This window comes from Zeugodacus cucurbitae, chromosome 2, assembly GCF_028554725.1.
Source record: "Zeugodacus cucurbitae isolate PBARC_wt_2022May chromosome 2, idZeuCucr1.2, whole genome shotgun sequence".
In the NCBI taxonomy this organism is placed as follows: Eukaryota; Metazoa; Arthropoda; class Insecta; order Diptera; family Tephritidae; genus Zeugodacus; species Zeugodacus cucurbitae.
In genome coordinates, this window is record NC_071667.1 from 64,922,773 (window position 1) to 64,942,934 (window position 20,162).

Consider the following 20,162-nt stretch of genomic DNA (forward strand, 5'->3'; position numbering starts at 1 on the left):
ATATTATGTACATATATAACTTTTTATTATAATATTTACACTCCATTGATATAATTTCTAATATCGTCAATTAAATGTGGTAGCTCCTTTGCGTCAAGTAAAATAATTTTGCGATAGGGTGTTAATGTCGCGTCACCTTCTAACCAATCTCCACTCATGCCTGCATCGCACTCGTCTGCCACGGAATACTCAAAGGAATTTACAGCCTTTGAACATATCACTTCTTCTTCAGCATTCGTATACGTATCTTCAGCAGGCTTTCCTTTGCGTGGTTCTTTGCGATACAACTTGATAATCATTACAAAGTAACTAAAGTTAAATTGCATGCCCTTCTGTTTAGCCACTAGCACTTCTTTATGTAAATTCTCCAGCAACGGTACGGATATCTGTGCTGGTATATTTATGAAACGTTCATTGATAAGAAATCCTACTGGTCGTCCATCATTTCCCAGCACATCTCGTAGGTGTGTCAATACTGAATCTGTCGCATGCTTTTCAGCGCGTTGTATTATATATCCACGCAATTGCTCTATACAACCAATGTCCTTTTTGGCTGTCATATTAATAACGGTTGTAATACCAAATATTGTGCCTTCCTCAACCATATCATCGTCCATGTCACTCTCAGCACCATCTGGTTCACATTGGCATATAACACTGCCGACATAATTTTGTGCTTAAATGGGTAATAAAACATGTTTTAAATTAAGTAATATGTCAATTTAAAATACAAATTACCAATTATCATATCTGCCATTTGCATTGTGTTAACTGGCGCACGCAAAAACACGCGCTGTAGAAGTTGTGAAATTCCATGGCAATCAGGATCAGTAGGCGCACGACCTTCAAAATCAATTTCCACTTCCTGAAATGTAAACGTGTTTTTGAATTGTTGTTTGTTTTTTATTGTTTCCTTCTACAAACCTCATTGCCGGTATAAGCGTCAGGATGTGGCTCATCATCATCATCCTCCTCACTTGAACTGTCCGAGTCATCGGCAACTGGGTCTTCTTCCATAGCATTCAGGTTCTTCTTTTTGTTCGCCGACATTATGAATCGAATTTATGTTTTAAAATTAATAATTAGTAGAAAATATTACAATTAATCAATTAATTTGTTTAGATTGAATCTGCTTCTTTAAATCTAGAACAGCTGATTTGCCTGCACGTGTTGCTTCCATGATGGAACAGTGAACACAGCCAAACCCGCAGTGTTGCATTATATAGTTCTTTTTTATAAAAAATACGTATTTTTTTTTAAATATCAAGACTTATACGCAACAAAGTATATGTTTTTCTTTTCAATTCAAAAAGTAATAATTTGTATGATTTTTTTCTAAATAAATCATTAAATATTTCTACTTTTAAGCCGGATTCTTTTAAGCATTTTATCATTGACTTTTCCGCCAATAGCTATTGGCAGCTCTAAAGAAAAAAATTATTGACATTTCATTTCATCAACCAACAGAGAAAAAGTTCAATTTGTGTTTTGTTTTTGAATCCTAGCAAAAACTATGCATACTGATCTATCTCCACATCTGCATACATCGGAGTGCAATAGTTTGATTGAACAACTAAATAATTGTCATATTGAGGTAATCAAATACGTCCAAACTGGATATTCAAATTGGTTACAGCTTACATAATTGGGTAATTCATTTTCAGAATAAGTTTGCTAAATTTCTTGGCGTCTGCAACGATATTGACAACCAATTGGTGAGTTGTTTAAAACGTGAACGTCAAGCACGTGCTGCAGCCAACCGCGTCAAAGCGGCGGAACGACAAGCTCGCGTAAGGGAGCGTTTGATATCCTCATAAGCATTCTCATCTTTTAATACAACTACATACCTACAAAAAAAACACCATGCTTACCGAGCCGGAAGATCCACTTGCCCCATACTACTATAACCATGCGCAAGAAGTCATTGCTGGCATAGAAGTACCATCAATAACAGAGGAATGGGTTGAGAATTATCCCAGCGTAGTGGATCGTTTCTTCACACGTTATTATTACATTAAAGAAAGTCCTGAACCGGCACCCTACCAAGTGCTGTTCCACTCCAATCGTGTTTGTTTAATTTGTTTGGCTCCCGAGCATCCCGCAATAAAAGACGGCATCAAGTCATTCACCTTTGATATTGGCAATACAGATCGCAGTAAAAATACAGTTAAAGGCAAGGGCAAGAAAGGCGGTATGGTGCTACAACACGACTCGACGCTAGCCATATTAACCACCGAGCAAAATAAAGCCTATAAAATACCCAGTTGTGTACAAAGTAAATTGGTGGAAGTGAATACAGCTTGGGTGGAAGAACCAAAACGTTTGGAAACTGCCGCCGAAGGTGAAGGCTATGTGGCGATTGTATTACCAAAACCTGAAGATTGCGAAAATATCAAGCGCAGTCTACTAACACAAGCACAATACAATGAAAAGTGGGCTGCCATAAAAAAGAATGCTGCGCAGAAGTTGGAAAATGTAAGCAACGCTGCCAAAACTGTGAACAAGGTTGCGGAGGGGGAGCAAGAATCTGCACCAGTGGATGCGCAACATGCAGATTGATCATAGTGCGGTTTCAATATGTGTTTTGTTTACATTAGTTAATATTTAAATAAATATTCTAAATTTACGTGCTACTTTGATATTGCTATTGATTGCAAGTTATGCTTTTTGCTGATAAATGTTACTTGGTACTAGGTTCGCAAGCGGTCCGGAGCTTCTTTCAACACAAATAGTAATTCGTTTTGCTGCTTTTATAATTTTCCTTGACCATAAATTGATACAAAACTCACAATTTGGTTTTTTCTAAGTTGTGTTTTTATTTGTTGTTACAATTCAGAGTCTCTCATTATGTCCAACATTACATTTAAATGTAAGCTCACCGATAATTCAGCTGTTATAGATTTGCTAAATCATTTTTACATTAATTTGTCGATGTAATGCTTACAATTTGATTTGAGTTTTATTTATTTTGTTTTTTATAAAAAATCATGCAACGTCTTCACCGTTTGTTTTACTCTTTTTATTGCATTTTTCCATTAATTTTTTACATCTTCTCTCATTCAAATAAAAAAATAAAACTTATTAACTATGACAGGGTCTAAATTCACAATGCCTTTGGTGCAGTGCAGTGATAGTAGTTAAAATTATATGTAAGTTGTTTTTAATTAAATTTATTAATTTTTATTTTAATTTTTTTTTTGTTTTAACACGCAAACTTATATTTAAAGCTCTCTCAATGGTAGCAAAAAAAACGAAAAACATATTACTGTAGTACATAGTGGGACACACTGTGTGGAGGTGCTGTACGAAATTATGATTGTGCACAATTATTACAGAACAATTAAACAAATAATTTCAGAAAATAAATGCCTTCAATGGTTGTGCAAAGGTTTTTTAGTTGTTTTTGTAAGCGAAAAGTTAAAGCTGCGTTAATGCGGTTATTCAAATTTAGACGGGTTCGAATTCGGGCAAAGTTTGCTGGTTAGAAGTTTTAAATTTAGTGTTAGCGGTTTAATTTTTGTTTACTGTTATTTTAGTCATCTCTCCCTCTTTAATGCTTATTTATGGCCAATGCTCGAGCGCATATGGACTTTATAAGATTTTGCTATTATCCCTTTTGTCTCGTCCCTCCCACTCGTTAAATTAGTTAGTAAGTAAATGTACGTGTGTGTGTGTGTTGTCTCTCTCTCTCTCTTTTCCTTAAGTATGTTTTTATGGTGTTATTATATTTAAGGAATTTCGATTGACAGTTTTTTTATATTCTTTTTTACTTTTATTATTTGGTTTTGTCTCGTTAAGTTGTATAGTTTCAGCAAATTTGATTGTTTCGCTGTTGGATCGCTCACTCTCTCTCACTGTTTTGTTTGTTTATAAATTATAACTAATGTCTCTCTCTCTTAGTCGGCAATTTTGTTCAATTTCGGCAATTAATGTTTTTTGTTTTTTTTTTCTTTTTCAATTAAAATGTATCTCTTTTATTTGTTTTGGACGTGGTTTCTTTTCGCCCAAATCTCTATTTACTCGTTTACATAAGCACGTATGTTTGGTTTGTGTGTAGCTGTCTTATTCTGCATTTGTCCAGTGCTTGTAGATCTTGCTTGATTTATTTTGTGTGCATTATTTTTGGACAACTTTCAGTGCAGTTTTTGGTTTGAGTAGCTCAACTTTTCGTGCTCTTGCCAGAGTCTTTTCCTACCGGTTCAGCATCCGCAGCTCCTTTGCTCTCAATGTTGGCGAGCGCCGATTCGGCCATCTTCTTATATTTACCAGCCAATTCGGGCAGATCATAAGCGATCGCTACATCCAGCTTAGTAATCGGGCAACCACGGAAGTACGTGCAGGTCTCGGACAGTTTCTTGAACTCGTAAAGCGGATTAAGGCGAAAGAAGTCGCGATAGACTTCGGGGTCTGGCAAATCGTAGCGCGAAATGTTGGTCAGTGTTGAGAGGCCCTCGTAGATATGATAGTTCTGTGGGTGGTTGATAATTTCATCGGCGATGCGTTTCTTATTGCCGAAGAGGGTCTTGTGGTTGTAGTAGGTATTGAGGTAGCAATCCACCATTTTGGCATGATTGCGGACGCGCACCTAAAATGAAAGCAGGAAAGTTTTGTTCGACGTAAAAATTCATGAAAATTTTGGTCCTCATTTGAATACTTACAGCGAAACGACGCGCACTGGCAATCTTATGTTCGATCCTCTTGTCGACAGCAGTGCGTAAATCGCGCAAGAACGCGCGCTCCTGCGCCAACAGCAGACGTGCCGGTGCACCCTCTTGATAGGGATGCGACCACAACGATGATGTATACACCAAAGGCGGCTGTGCGGAGGACATTAGCGGCGAGATATTCCAAATGAGTGCGCTCTGTACGCGCAAAAGCTCTTCGGGTTTCACGGTATCAGCTTTGTTCAAGATAATGCGCGTTTGATATTCTCTGCCCTTAAGTTGATCCAATATAGCCTCGGTCTCGGGGCCAACATCAAGTTTGGCCGGATCGTAGACGAGGAATATGATATCGGCACGATCGATAAACCACTGACAAGCATCGTTGAAGGGGAAAAGACGAGAGACCTGTTTGCGTACTTCCAAAATGCCGGGAATCTCAACGATGTTGACCTGAAACAAAAGATTTTGTGTACTTTAGCATGGAAACCGTGCTGGGAATAATATTATGGTATCAGCTGATATTGAGTTGAAGACATCGTAACACTCTTGTAGAGAGCTTTACCTAAGGGATGGTCATTGTTACTTAGATGATATTGATAGACGGTTAAATAAAATATAATATTATCCTAGTGACGGAAATGAAGCTAGTAAGATCTTGTTTAGTCAAAAATATTGACAAGTTCCGAGATCTTGTTTAGTAAAAAAGATTGCTAAGTTCCGAGATAGCAGTATTTATAATTCGGTCAGTTTCCTGGTAATATTTCTCCAAAGCGGTCTCGAAGTAGATCAGAAGGTGCGAATCACAAGGTCCGAGCTTATATATTTAAGATAATATTTTCCCTTCCTGATATGGAGTTGAGTTTTCGTGATCTTTCGTGGCGTACTACAAGAATATCTGGGCATTCCAATACTTACACAACAAACGTTAAATATTTATTTGAAAGTGTATCTGCGCGATCGGCTACGGAATATAAATGCAGCGTGACTTTGTTTCATTTGTTTACATTCTCAAAATAGATCGCCAAATATGCTGAGAACTCTTTAAATGCAATAAATGTCTAATGCACTCAAATGATTGGGTCAATATAATTTGTAAGAGTTGATGCTCATTTGTACTCAATTATTGAGTAAAAACTCAAATCTTTTGAGTGAAAAGGAAACTAATTTCGAGTGTATGTATCTCTCAATTGAAGATCGCATCTCTCTTCAGGCTTATATGTATCTCAGTCATAATTGAGTGCATTTAGTGCTTTGAGTGAGCGTTGAGTGTTGAGCATTTACACTTTCTAATACAGTGGGCGGTATTCTGTACACATTGCACATGATATGCAATTACATTAATTTGTTTATGTGTAGTATATATGAATGTTTAGTATTTTTCTCTCTAAAAATATTTCTAAAAATAATTGTATCTCATAAACAAAAAGCAAGGAGATCAAGCAATAACAACAAGTGACCACTCAACAGCCACTATTACAACGTCAATGACTTTGTTGGTGTTTTTATCTTTGTATCTATAATTTGTTGTTGCGCTTCTTCTTTCTTAGTTTTTGTTGTAAATTTCTCCACACTTTTGTTGCGCATACACTAACAGTTAAGACCATTTCGAGGTCGACATAAAGTATATTATTTATATTTAAATATTTTCTATGACATTGACGTCACCACACACACACACTGTAGACTGCTAATGACGCCTCTCAGGCGCAACGCCATGCCACACACTCACCTTTTCCAACAATTTGTTTGGCATTTTCAGCCCACGTAGACGTTCTTCTAAGCCTTCACCGAATTTCTGCAAGCCAGAGAAGGTGTAGTCAGCGGCAAGCTGTGTGCCGTCCAGCACCTCAGTCTCATTGCCCCAAGTCAGGATGTTGAAGTAGGCAGGTGAAGGTTCCGCGCCTACAAACCGAGAGTGATATTGAAGTTATACCATTATTAAGAAATATATTTTTAGAAAAAAGTTACCTGATCTCAATGAGTTTGGTGTATATTCATTGCCAGTTAGGTAGTTTATGATGGTCGATTTACCACCCGACCATGGTCCCATAAACAATACCAATGGCTTCGAGAAAATTTCCGGATCACTGAAGTGGCGATTGCTCAAGTCACGGTATTTGTAGAGGGTTTCCAGTGGCTTGATGGCGCTCTCGTAGATGCGCTTAATGTCGCGCAAAATGATCTCGGCCACATTGTCCACAGCCTTCTCGCGTGCGTTGAATTCGGCATTCAATTGCAGCAGCTCGGTAATGTGATCACGGCTGCGGAGCTGAGCGGGTATTTCGCCCTCCTAAAAAGAGAAAAAAGTTGAAAACCTTGCTGTCATGCCCTTCAATTAAAGCACAAAACTTCCTTCTCACTTACCCACAACAATTCATCTTCGGGTTTGGTGTCATCTTCTGTTTTGGTTTCATCTTCTGGTTTGGAATCATCTTCCTTTTCCTCATGCTCTTCACCATCGTCATCATCGTGTTCATTGGGTATACCATCGCCATCTCTGTCCGTATCCTGTTCATTTGGTATGCCATCGCCATCGATGTCGTCGTCCTTATGATCGGGTACGCCGTCACCGTCTTTGTCATCATCTTCGTGATCTGGTATGCCATCGCCGTCAATATCGCCAGGCTTCTCTTGGCTAGGCTCTTCTTGCTCCTCACCAGCTTCAACGGAGACTGGTTCAGCGCCAACATCGCGTTTTTGACGGGACGCCAATTCTTCCGCTTCGAGGCTATCCTCATCATGAATATTGGGCACACCGTCACCATCGACGTCACGGTCATGTACGTTTAGTATGCCATCACCGTCCATATCGTCGTCTACTTCATTTGGCTTAAGGTCACCATCAATGTCGCTGTCATCATCATTGGGAATACCATCACCATCAATATCCAAACTCTTGGGTTCCTCCTCATTGGGCATGCCATCTCCATCAACATCGTGGTCATGTTCATTCGGTATGCCATCTCCATCGATGTCGACATCGTCGTGATTGAGCACGCCATCGCCGTCAATGTCTTTATCCGCCTCGTTGGGTTCACCATCACCATCGATGTCATTGTCCAGTTCGTTAGCCACACCGTCGCCATCAATATCATCGTCTTGTTCATTTTTAATGCCATCGCCATCAATATCTTCATCACTCTCATTTGGCACGCCATCACCATCAATGTCCGCATCATCTTCATTCGATACACCATCTCCATCGATGTCATCATCATCCTTATTTGGTATGCCATCGCCATCCAGATCGTCATCTTCATCATTCGGTATGCCATCGCCATCGATATCAGTATCCTCTTCATTTGGTATGCCATCGCCATCGATATCAGTATCCTCTTCATTTGGTATGCCATCGCCATCGATGTCATTATCCTTTTCATTCGGTATACCATCGCCGTCGATATCTTCATCCTCATTATTGGGAATGCCATCACCATCGATGTCATCGTCCTGATCATTTGGTATGCCATCGCCATCGATATCATCATCTTGACTATTAGGTATACCGTCACCATCGATATCATCGTCTTGATCGTTGGGTATGCCATCACCATCGATATCATTATCCTGGTCATTCGGTATGCCATCACCATCTATATCATCATCTTGGCTATTTGGTATACCATCACCATCGATATCATCGTCTTGATCGTTGGGTATGCCGTCACCATCGATATCATCATCCTGATCATTCGGTATGCCATCACCGTCAATGTCATCATCTTCATCATTGGGTATGCCATCACCATCTAGATCATTATCGTTGGCATTGCTCACACCATCGCCATCAATATCCTTATCGACAATATTCGGCACACCATCACCGTCAAGATCATGATCGATCACATTTGGTACGCCATCACCATCGATATCGCGATCGTCAACATTCAATACACCATCACCATCGATATCGGGATCACTCTCATTTGGTATAACATCACCATCGATATCATCATCCTCCTCATTTAAAATACCATCACCATCCATATCTTCATCTTGTTCATTTGGTTTATTATCACCATCGATATCGGTATCATCTTCATTGCGTATGCCATCACCATCGGTATCGACAGGTTTTTCACCTTCTTCCACGGATTCGGCATCGGTTATTTCGACAGTCTCTTTTTCATCGCCAACCGGTTGATCGGATTGCATTTCACCTGAATCGATTCCATTGTCGTCTTGCTGATCGGGTTCATTGTTCGTTGAGACTTCGGCGGATATAGCTTCGGCGCTAGGGACATCACCTGCCTCTGTTGTGTTGGAAAAATGTGAAGAAGATTAGGTTTATTAATAAATCGTAATTAAATTGTTCTTCAAAGCAAACTGTTTGAGGCTCGTGACATGCATTGCACTCAAATACTAGTATATTTTTATCAAGTTCTTTAAGAATCTTGCATAACAAAGTCTCATTGTCTAAGAAAACTTGTATATACATTAAGGATATTGAGATTTCTTACTTTTGTAAAAAAGTAGAATTAATAACATCTCCTCAGAATACCATATTTGGTCAAGGTGCTTGCACAAATGTTCCGAAGAACCTTGATTTGGTTTATTACGTTCAAATCAAGGGAAAATTCAACAAAATATTTTGAAAATATTATGTTTTGTCAATTGAAATTATAAAATAATCTAAAGACTAAGCGAAGAATTACAGCGAGAGTAACGAAATTGTTGAAGGTTTGAAAGAACTTAAATCAAAGCAGAGGTTGGATTATGTTTTAACTAATTTTCGTGAATCTGTATGATAATATTTATATGACTAATATTCGCTTAAAGTTTAGGTTTCTTGAAACTAGGATTTGTTCGGTGTTATCAGGATAATTCATGAACTGCAATGTTAGTGAAGGCGAATTTTGAGTTTCTCGCTATGAAGCTTGAAAGGTGCAAAGCAAAAGGATTGAGGATATTTATCTTGGTCTGTAAAGTCTAATATATATATTTTGGTCCAATGCAATGAAATACAATCTCAATTTATCTTACAACAGAAGAATAAAATTGCCGAAGTATTCGAAATCGCTTCGTCGATAGACGACTGCTTTTAAAAATCTTGTACTCTCATATATATATTAATGGTTTAAAAACATTCTAGTATGATATTAACTAGCCTAGATTTCAAAGCTCATATAACGGTAAAGATGTATCAGTTGCAATGTAAATCTCAGTGAACGTAAGAGTTTCAATCACTAGACGGCAACTAGTGTCTGGATTTTAAATCGTTAGATTTGAACACAGTTTGTTGTCAGTTTTGTTGAAGCACGATGAGAAGGTATCAACTTTCCTCCAGAGCTGTATAGGAAGCCTTGGTATAAGGTCTAAGCACAGCATTAATAAGTTGTGGAGCTCAATGAGCCCTTCCTACAGTTGGTGTCTAAAGAAAGGGTCGGATTTTTTACCTCTAGATGGAAGCCGACTAGCAGGTTAAGCACGTGACTACCATTTAGAGATTCGTGGGTTCAATTATCAATCGAAGCGGTGATAGGCTCTCGATAGATTATTTCAACTGACGAGTATTTTCACTTACTTTTAGTATATCTATAACCCAGGGCATCTTATTTAAATGACTCTAACCTATTTAATTGTTATTAGTTGCAAAATGCTGATGCTATGTTGGAATATTCATGAACTCTCAGCTAAAAACTGTTTTGTTGTGCCAAGTGGATATCGGAATCTATAGAAATTAGATGTTTGGTGCCTTGAATTTCACGCACCGGCTGCATGACAAGTTAACATAGTAATCGGAGACTCTTCGCTGAAGTGAAATGCGAACAGTTTTTCATAAATAATTTCACATCTATTTATGTATGCAGGTATCTAAGTGTATGTACCGTAAAGTACACTTCCACTTTCGTGCCAGGTCGACATTTCATTCAATTGTCTTAAATTATTAGCCAATACATGAATATGGACGTGTTTGACAAGTTTTATGGCCGACAAATGGCATTTGGAAAGACTTAAAGATCACTCATGCACACAGACATATGGACATACATACATATGAATAAGTACGTAGAGAGTTAGAGCTCAACGCTACAAATGGACGAATATTACGGTAATTTGTGAAATGTTAAATTATATTTTTATGTATTTTTAAATGTATTACTTGCGGTGCTTAAGTGTACTTTTGGTTGTGTGCCAAGTTGAAAATATGACAATTACAAAAACAACAATGCATAGTACATTATATGAATTCGGAAAAATGGAAAAAGTGATTTTTTTTTTGGTTTTTCAGTATGTAAAAGCTGACATGGAGGACAAATGCGCACTTTGCTTGCACAAACTAATGTTATACTAGCGCAACATTTAACAGCTGGTCGACTATTTACATATATACAACAACAACAACAACAACAAACGCTAGCTGTTGTCTGTAACGTTGGAAAAGTATTAACAGTTCGGCACTCAAGGCCTCACAGCTTTCAATATGTGTGCCAATTGTGCTTGTCAACGGTCATTCATGATTACTTTAATTAACACACACACACACACATACACCTACGCACACATGTACTCACCTATACCATCGCTGGGTTCACCTGTTTTCAGTTCGTTTATCGCCTTTTCAATATAGGGACGGCATTGAGCTTCGCTCGGTCCAACATTGGAGTCGTCGCCATTGACGAAGGCACCTGAGAGTTAAAATAAAAAAAATTAATTAAAATAAAAATAATAATTAATTAAAAAAATAAAATAATTAAAAAAAAAATTTAAATATTTTTCTTTCAAATTCAAATTAAAAAAAAAAATAAAATAAATTCAAATTCAAATTAAAAAAAATAAAATAATTTTTTTTTTTGATAAATTTTTTTTTTAATTTGAATTTGAATTCAAATTTATTATTTATTATTAAAAAAAAAAAATTATTTAGTAAAATAAATTCAAATAATAAAATAATTTTTTTTTAAATAAATTTTTTTTAATTTGAATTTATTTTATTAAATATTTTTTTTTTTAAATACATTTTTTTTAATTTGAATTTGAATTTCTTTTATTAATAATTTTTTTTTTTAATTTGAATTTGAAAGAGAAATATTTTAATTTTTTTTATTTTGAATTTTCTAATTAAAATTTTTTTTTTTTTTAATTTTGCATTTTGTTGTAATTATTTAATGTTTTTTTTCGTGCATTTTTCCGCGCTGCATTTGGCTCAATTAATTAATTAGCGCTAACGAATGCGCTTCTACCTTTGTATTTGTTAGCAATTTATGCTTATGATTATCATTGTTGTTGCATTGTTGTTGTTTTTTATAAACATAATTACATCGCGTTTACATGAAATATTTGCGTCGACAACGGCGCTGCCTGCTCGTCGTTGTGCTGCCGTTTTTGTTACGCAAACTTGACATTAATTTATTTTATTAGCGATTAATAATAAGAATTTTATTTTTAAAAACACGCACACACACACATGTACACTGTGTATGTGTGTGTGTGTGGATTTTTCGAAATACCTTCAACAGTTTTAGCTGTGTTGGCTTTTTGCCCATTTTCTACACGCTTTGCACGCCTTTTCTTCTACCCAACGCATACGTAACACTACAAGCACACACTCAGATATATAAATATATACATATATGTATGCTTAATGTGTGTATTTTTTCTAATTAAACAAGCTCCCTGCAATTGTTTTTTAGCTGTCACAATTTTTTTTTTTTAATTTTCGTCATACATCTCCTGGCTGTGGTTCATCAATCACTGCGCGCTGCGCCGTCGCTGTCGTCAATTTCGCTGCCACCGTCGGCACTTTTCACACTCTCCAGCTTGGCAGCGCCATTTTCACGGTCATCGTGGGATAAACACATGTTCGCTTGCTACATTTCTAGCAAATTATCAACTAAATTAATTGATTATTGTCGGGGTTTATGAGCGTGTGCGTTCGCCGCATTCATTTTGGCCATACGAAAATGTATATTTTCATTACAAACATTTCTGAATTACATACATTTGTGTATGTGTGCGTGTGTGTGTCTCGCTCTGCTATATTTGTCAGTTTACTTATCACCCGGTCAAGGTTTCCGCTTATGCCATGTGTGGGCGTTTCATACACAAGGCGCAAATCATTGTGGCACCCCACTGCCGCGGCGCTCAGTAGGCGAAATTTGTTTCGTTTTTTTTTTTTGCTTTACTTTGCTTTCGAAATTTGAAAAGTACTGACAAATGTGTGAAAAACTGTGCATATGACGTTTTAATGAGTGTTTCAATGTGGCTGTGTGTGTGCGTTTTTGTGTGCTTGACATGAAAAATTACTTTTAAATAATGCAGGGTTTGGAAAATATCTCTTTTTAAATAAATATTAAACAATTTCTTATTTAAGGAAAATTTCTAAGTCAATATGGCTCACCTCTATACTTTTCTACATTATTTCACAGGTGCTCGGATTTCCCTGGATATTTTGTAAACAAACTCACAATGAATAGATCATGTATTTTTTGTGGTGAGTAAACTTTAAAATTTTATTTATATTACGAAAATATTAGGAAATTAATCCACCAAGTGACTAAGTGACCACTTCATTCGAAACATGTAAAAATGTCACGAAGATTGACATTATTTGTTTTTTTCGCTTTGATAAGAGTTTTTATTTTATTTCTCATATTTTCTTATATTTTATTAATACCCTTATAAGTGATCACAGAACATGTTTTCATAGCTATATATGAGCCATATTGACACTGCTTTCGTATGAAATAGGCCTGTGTTTGGAACGGAGACACTTTTTTATCCAACCAAAACCTTACTCCGGAACAACGTTTATTTCTGACATATGGCACCAATTGGTGTACAAAAAGGTCGAAAGTTGGACTATCGGTTGGAATTTATTTGATTCAAACTCTTATCTTTAAATAAAGCTAAATTCTTAGTCATAACATGTCTACTTGAAAAACGCATGGCTAAAAAAACACCCTTTATCTCTTTATTTACGTTATAGATAATATTTCTGTATTTTGAAATATACGCAATCTAAGCGTGGAATGTTGTTTAATAAATATTTCGTATTTTCGTTAAAGACTCTAAATAAATATGTAGGTTTTACAAGTGATGTATTTTTCATGGCTTTGAGTGTTAAGGCAGTAGTCTGCTTTAGAAGCCGAAAAAAGCGTTTTTTTTAGCAATTTTTTTTAAACACGAAGGAAATGATTGCGATAAACGGAATTTTAAAACGATAGCGCACTATATTTTAGGCTTAAAAAAACAATATTTAGTATTAAAAAATATTGAAATTTTTTCAAAGTTGTAAGTATTTTTCTGGCGCCTGGAATCTGCACTTGTAAATCGGTGCCGGTGATGGAGGTCGTGCGATGCATCTGAAACAGTCGAACCAATTTTTTTTTTTTTTAATTTTTATAAGCTTCTTTTCTTTATGAACTGAAAAAATACCGAAGAAGTTATAAAATTCCAAATTTTTTCTAAGGTTAAAAAAAAAAATTCACTTTTTTAAGAAAAAAAAATTGACTTTAAGTTGCAAAACAAGTAGTTTAAATAATACTTTTGTCCAACTTTTTTAGTTCAAATAGAAGATAATTTAATACTGAAGCTAGATCACTTTGGTTTTTTTTCGATCGGACATATATTATTTTTGCTATCGCCGGCACCGTCGAAAACTCGAGAAAACGCGCTTTAAAGGTCTGCCTGAGCATTCGCACCTGCTCGACGCTCGGCCACTAAAACTGCTCAAGCTTCGAAAATATGTCGAATTGGCCTCTGGATTTTTAAAGACATATTCGTGGATAGTTTTGGAAGAGATTTAAAACAAAAGAGAAAAATCGATTTTTTGAAGCCTGTAAAGCAGACTACTGCCTTAACAGAATATCTAATAATTATAAAAGTAACATTATAAGGAAGTAATAAATATGTACAGTAAAACCTGGACACCTTCGGTTCAACACTTTTTGTCCGATTTTAATGCTTGCCGATTAAAAATTCAGACGAATTTTATTCAACTTCCAAGATAGGCAGTGTCCAAATTAATAACAGTGATAACATTTCAAACAGTGAATATATGGATACAAGGGAACTTTTATAATTCGAACTTCTATAATTCGAAGATCTTTATAACTCGAATTCTTAAATTGGCAATAGAAAGCCAATTTCGTAAAAATTTCCTTTCATAAATCGAACTTTTCGGCCAGGGCATTACAAAAATTTTAAAATTTTACTACCGAGGTCGGTATACATATATCGTATGGAGACGAACAAAAAAGATTACACTTATGAATTGCATAAACCTTATAACAAAGGCAGGGGATACAAACGTTAAGAGCCAAACAATAGCAAACTGTAACAAAAAAAATTACAGAATTCAAGTTTTAACATATGTTCATAAAATAAATACAATAAAAAACGAAATAAATTAATAAAACTGTGTAAAATCTATATTTTACAGCTTTTTTGAAAATTGTATGTTTTAATGAAAATTCTATAACTGGAAGTTTCTCTAACTCGCAGTTTTTTTGTGGATTATGGTGATTCGAGTTAGAGAAGTTCCACTGTATATAGTTTTAATAATATTTTACTAAAATATATTTGGTATACTTATGTTGTTAGACAATCACCATCTATCAATCCAGAATACATATATATTCATAAACGGAAGCACATAGTATGAGAAAAATATGTATGCTTTACATGAACTATAAGTTACTCATACGCCATGGTGATCGATAACACATCTATATTGGTACTAACTATATTTTATGAGACTTCTTTTCTGTTTGGTATTTGGACTTCATGTAAGATTTAGGCGGGTTCTCATTAACTTCACTTCAAAAAAGCAGTATGATTGCCTAGAAGTTCGCATTTGATTTTATTTATAGTCACTAACTTGAATCTCCTGAACTGATAGTTGTGATGTATGGTCAGCTGTATGTTTATTGCATCTCATAATATTAATTATATTAACATTAAAAAGTATTATGCACTTTTCCTATACAATTTTATGATCTTTAAAAGTTTTTGAAACGCGAAATATTAAAAAAAATAATTCATATAAATTAGGTATGTCAGGAAAAATCCTTATGGCCATTTCTATTTTGACAAAACAATTTCTAGGAATTTATATTTGTTGGATAACATAAGATAAAGAAAGCGTTTATATGCAGTTTTTTCGTGGTATAAATACGCTCGAAGGTTTGCTATTGCCAGCTATAAATCAGCATTAGACCTCTAAAAATATTCGTTTTCTGAATCCTTGTATTATTTATAACGCTGCATTCCTGTCAGCGGCTTGTTGACAGTTTTAGATGGTATATATTTTTTCTTACTGCCAACATTTAATACTCGGAGCCAAGTAAATTTGGCTGAAAGTAATTTTCATTAAAAAAAAAACTAATTTCTTTGGCAAAATGCCGCGGAGTCTTTGATGAGCGTATTTGCCATGTTTTGTTTTAAGAAATTTAGAAAGAAAGCGCCACGTATTCTTGGTTTCTAAAATTCACACAAACAAAATCTAGTCACTCATATACCTATGCTTTCTTATGATTTCAATGATTTGTTTTGCTTTTTCGCTCCATCGCTAAAATTAAATGATTACAAATAGCGGTTGGTCGCACGCGGTGTGCGGTGTTTGCTGGAGGCGTTCATCAGAGCAGCAGCTCACCTACTGCCCAGCCAAAGCGGCAAATGAAGCAGTGGGGAGAGCGGTGGCGGACAGTCGCCGACACAGCAGGCAACCGTTGCTGCTACCACACACACACTCTGTGTCGTCCAATGTCGCCTTCAACGATCTTTCTTCGCTTCTTCTACGCTGTGCTGCTGCTGAGCGAACATTTCTCGAGCGACGTGAAAGTATTTGAATTTTAAGATTCTTTCTTTTTGATTTTTTCTTTTCTTTTTTCGTTTTTGTTAGAATTCTTTTTCGCAAAAACATCAGACTCGTCTCTGCGAATGCGAGTAACTCAACAGCACGACAGATAGCAGCCTTATCTGTGGGCCGTACATCAGTTGCACTCGAGCGCGCGAACAGTTACACTCAGCGGCCACGAAGCAAACCAGCGAACCAGCGAAGAACGAACACGAAACAGCGAAAAGAAAATATTTTTAAAATATTATTTTTCTACAAATTTTCAAAAATGAAAGCAACAACACCAACACACCAGCAACTAAAAGTGCCAACAACAAAAAAATTGCATAATAAATCGCTATGACTACTTTCACTCGGTGTTGTTGTTGTTGCTGTTGTGGTGGTTGTTGCGCGGCTATATATTATTATGATTGCTGCTGTAGCATCTAGCATCTAGCAAATTTTTTTAGCTCACATTTAGCTTATGTTTTTTTTTGTGTTTGTTGTTGTTTTTGCTTAGCCTTTGCTGTCGCTTGGTGGCTACAAAAATACACACTAACAAACACAGAAGAAAATATTTGCGTTTGTATGTGTGCGCACGGTGCTAGGCGCGGGCGCTGTTGGACGACGACGAGGTGACACTGCTTGCTGCTGTTGCTGTTGTTGTTGTTTTTGTTGCTATGCCATTTAGCTAGGGTGCTTGCTGCGCGTTAAAGGCGTACAATTTCAGCGACAGCGACAAAATCTTGTGTGTTGGCCTTTGCCTACAAAAAATATTATATAATTCGCAAGCGATTTTGGCATATGATTTTCACAACACTGACGTGGAAAAGTTTTTTTGCTTTTTTTCATTAATTTTTTTATTTAATTTTTTTATTTTTCTTTTTCCTTGTCACATTTAACACATTTCTTATTACTTTTGTAGTAATGTCTTTTAGCATACTTTTTTGCTATTTTCACAATGTCCTTAATGTCCTTGAACTTTATGCAACAACAATGATAACCACACTTAGTATATATATTTTTTTTTTATTTTTTTTCTCACATAACTGTATATTTTTGTTGCACCTACCATTAAATGAGACGGCCGACAGTATCAGTCCGCATAGGACCAAAAATGTAAACCGTCCCATGATTTGTCGTAAATTCCTTGTTTTGGTTTCAAAACTCCTCTCCAAGCTGTGTGTGTGTGTTTCGTTAGTACTTAAGTCACTTCATAAATTTAGATTTTATTTTCTAAATCAATATGTTAGGTTGCAAATATAATTATGTACTGCGCCCTCGTATGCTGCATTCATATAAAAATTGAATTTATATTTCGTCGTGAAATGCACTGCAACAAAAAATGAAAAAAAAAACAAAAACCAAAAATATTTTTAATCGAATTTAGTGGGCCGAAACTCGCCGTAAGAAAAAATTTTAAAATCAAATTTAAAAAAAAAAAATAAAAAATAAAATTCAAAATAATTAAAAATAAATTAAAAAATAAAAAAAATTAAAAATAAAATTAAAATAAAAAAAATTAAAAATAAAATTAAAAAAAAAATTAAAAATAAAATTAAAATTAAAATAAAAATAATTCTGCAGTTCAGCACACAAAGCACTAGATGGTTTCGAAATCATGCAACCGCGCGTTTGGCTGCCGTTACACGTCGTTCGTTCGGTTTCGTTTAAAAAGTTCGTTTCGCAAAAAAAAATATTTTTTCCTCGCACGACTAACACCAGTTGTTCTTTTTCTATATATTTTTCATTTATTTTATATTTCTTTAATATTTTTATTTTTTATTAATATTTGTGAATATTATTTCGTTTAGCAGGACATTCGTTGCTTGGGTAATCCTTTGTGTCCCTTCCAACGAATGCCAGCTAATATCTATATATTTGATTTGCTTGTAGTATAGTTGTATGCTTTATATTTATATATATATTGTCTATATATATATATTTTGTAAATATTTTGCTTCGCGTTTCGCCAAGTGACTGCGTTTCTGCAATTTACTGTTCAACCGTTTTGCATATGCACCACAAATATTTCAAAAAAAATATATATATAAATGTGAACAAAAAATTGTTCTTAATTCTGAAAAAATATATATTTTTAATACGAGTACGTGTATACGAGTCGGTCGATCTCTCCCGGTCCAAAACCAATTCGTAACATAGCAAGGAGATCTCACAATTTTACCTTGTGACCGCGAAAATTTTTGATATTTTCATATTGAAAGTCCACATAATATTTCACTGACAAAATTTCAGTGATTTTTGAGTGAAACTCATTTTGAGCGCTTACGGTTGTTGGCTGAGCATTGCCAACGTAATGCTTTTTCGATGGCAAAGCGCTCGATCGTAGGGAAAGTCGTCTATTGCAGTTGTATTTGTATGTATGATGAAGAGAGCGCCGTGCAGCTGTGATGGCTGGTGAGTGAGCGTGAAAGTTTACGAAATAATTCAAGTAATTTTGTCAGTAGCGCACACACTTGAGTCTTACGAAATGTAGATGATATTAGATCTTTTTGAAAAAAAAATAATTTTTCGAAATTTCAATATCGGTAGCTAAAATGTATAGTTTAAGGGATCCCATAGAAATGTTTGTTTTGGTGATTTGTGACTATCTCATTTTGAAATTTCGGTTATTTCCCTTTTTTGGCCGTTTTTTGAATCATTTTGAAGATTATATCAATTTATTTTGAAATTAGTAGATATTTAGCGAATTGCGTTTATAGTTGAGAGTTCAGATACCAAACATGAGAACCACAGTGAAAAAAAAACCAAAATATTGGTAAATGTCTGAAATATTTTATAGAAATTCAGAAAGTATATTTTTTCTAATAACAACTGTGAACTGGAAGCCAATTTGGTACCCTGCATCGAAGATCGGTATCGGGGCCAAAACGACAAAATCTTCCAGGACGATTCTGAGCCAGGTCACAGGTCCAACATCATAAGTATTATTATTTTTTAATTCTGCTACCTGTTATTAATCGCATTCAGAACTAATTTTGACCTCCTTCTTTGTTATATTTTTGGAGGTACGCGATTGTATACCTGAAATGGGAATAAATCAGTTGACGTAGTCTGGGAATAGCCCCGATTTAATCGCGATCGAAAATATGTGGGCGAATATGAAGGAATAGTTAGTCACACAGAAGCCGAGGAACCAAAAGAACTGCATTCCGTCCTTATGAATGCATGGGTGGTATGATGACATTGTGGTCGGATTACTTCAAAAGGTCATTTTTGTCAATGGTTAGGGCGGTAATTAAGACAAAAGGAAGCGCAACAAAGTCTTTATTGAGATATTTTCTATTAGATAGACTAAAATTAAAAAAAATAAAAATCAACAATCACTTTGATATTATCGTTGTTATAAACCCGAAATGACCATGCAGATGTGAAGGTCCCGGAAACGGAAATGAACTCGACATCAACTGAAACAGGATATTGATTAAAGGAAACGGAAGTCCCGCACAGGAAGTGGAAGTGAGACAAACAGAAATTCCCGTAAACAGGAAACGGGTGTATTAATTACTTAAGCTGCAAGTTTCGGTAACTTTTTTAGCCTAAACACTTCCTGTATAAGTTAATGTTCCGGCGGGACTATCATCTCCGCTATGTTAACTTCCGCCGGACCTAACATCCGCTTCTTGTATCCGGTGATCGACATCCGATTTAAGTTGGTACAGTTGCTTTTCCGGTTCCGGTTGGTTCATATCCGTCAG

At 35.6% G+C, this 20,162-nt stretch overlaps 5 protein-coding genes across 7 annotated transcripts in view; 3 read left to right on the forward strand and 2 right to left on the reverse strand.

The window, feature by feature from the left end:
* The window catches only part of LOC105218430 (tRNA:m(4)X modification enzyme TRM13 homolog), a 793,174-nt gene that overhangs the window by 639,735 nt on the left and 133,277 nt on the right, over nucleotides 1-20,162 (forward strand). The window lies entirely within an intron of this gene.
* Nucleotides 2-1,181, reverse strand: LOC105218426 (protein BCCIP homolog). The gene is made up of 3 exons (XM_011193994.3): nucleotides 925-1,181; nucleotides 739-865; nucleotides 2-676 (listed from the first exon to the last, which is right to left on the reverse strand). The coding sequence occupies exons 1-3, from the start codon at nucleotides 1,048-1,050 to the stop codon at nucleotides 36-38; spliced, it is 894 nt and encodes a 297-aa protein (XP_011192296.2). The 5' UTR covers nucleotides 1,051-1,181; the 3' UTR covers nucleotides 2-35.
* On the forward strand, nucleotides 1,454-2,023 carry LOC105218424 (COX assembly mitochondrial protein 2 homolog). Its single transcript, XM_011193992.3, has 2 exons — nucleotides 1,454-1,594; nucleotides 1,665-2,023. The coding sequence occupies exons 1-2, from the start codon at nucleotides 1,514-1,516 to the stop codon at nucleotides 1,815-1,817; spliced, it is 234 nt and encodes a 77-aa protein (XP_011192294.1). The 5' UTR covers nucleotides 1,454-1,513; the 3' UTR covers nucleotides 1,818-2,023.
* Nucleotides 1,864-3,649, forward strand: LOC105218425 (protein Abitram). The gene has a single exon (XM_011193993.3). The coding sequence runs from the start codon at nucleotides 1,864-1,866 to the stop codon at nucleotides 2,557-2,559; it is 696 nt and encodes a 231-aa protein (XP_011192295.2). The 3' UTR covers nucleotides 2,560-3,649.
* Srl_2 (uncharacterized protein DDB_G0290685) lies at nucleotides 3,539-18,171 on the reverse strand. The gene is made up of 8 exons (XM_054225275.1): nucleotides 18,039-18,171; nucleotides 17,516-17,776; nucleotides 11,180-11,293; nucleotides 7,029-8,917; nucleotides 6,633-6,954; nucleotides 6,394-6,566; nucleotides 4,659-5,114; nucleotides 3,539-4,585 (listed from the first exon to the last, which is right to left on the reverse strand). Exons 2-8 carry the CDS (start codon nucleotides 17,574-17,576, stop codon nucleotides 4,160-4,162), a joined length of 3,441 nt encoding a protein of 1,146 aa, XP_054081250.1. The 5' UTR covers nucleotides 17,577-17,776; nucleotides 18,039-18,171; the 3' UTR covers nucleotides 3,539-4,159.

Coding starts and splice junctions, on each gene's coding strand:
- LOC105218426 (XM_011193994.3), bottom strand. CDS start 1,050: ATGTCGGCGAACAAAAAGAAGAACCTGAATGCTATGGAAGAAGACCCA. Junction 866..924: donor ACGCTTATACCGGCAATGAG/GTTTGTAGAAGG, acceptor TTTACATTTCAG/GAAGTGGAAATTGATTTTGA. Junction 677..738: donor AATGGCAGATATGATAATTG/GTAATTTGTATT, acceptor TACCCATTTAAG/CACAAAATTATGTCGGCAGT.
- LOC105218424 (XM_011193992.3), top strand. CDS start 1,514: ATGCATACTGATCTATCTCCACATCTGCATACATCGGAGTGCAATAGT. Junction 1,595..1,664: donor TAAATAATTGTCATATTGAG/GTAATCAAATAC, acceptor ATTCATTTTCAG/AATAAGTTTGCTAAATTTCT.
- LOC105218425 (XM_011193993.3), top strand. CDS start 1,864: ATGCTTACCGAGCCGGAAGATCCACTTGCCCCATACTACTATAACCAT.
- Srl_2 (XM_054225275.1), bottom strand. CDS start 17,576: ATGGGACGGTTTACATTTTTGGTCCTATGCGGACTGATACTGTCGGCC. Junction 6,955..7,028: donor CCGAAGATGAATTGTTGTGG/GTAAGTGAGAAG, acceptor TTCTCTTTTTAG/GAGGGCGAAATACCCGCTCA. Junction 5,115..6,393: donor CAAACAAATTGTTGGAAAAG/GTGAGTGTGTGG, acceptor CTTTTGTTTCAG/GTCAACATCGTTGAGATTCC.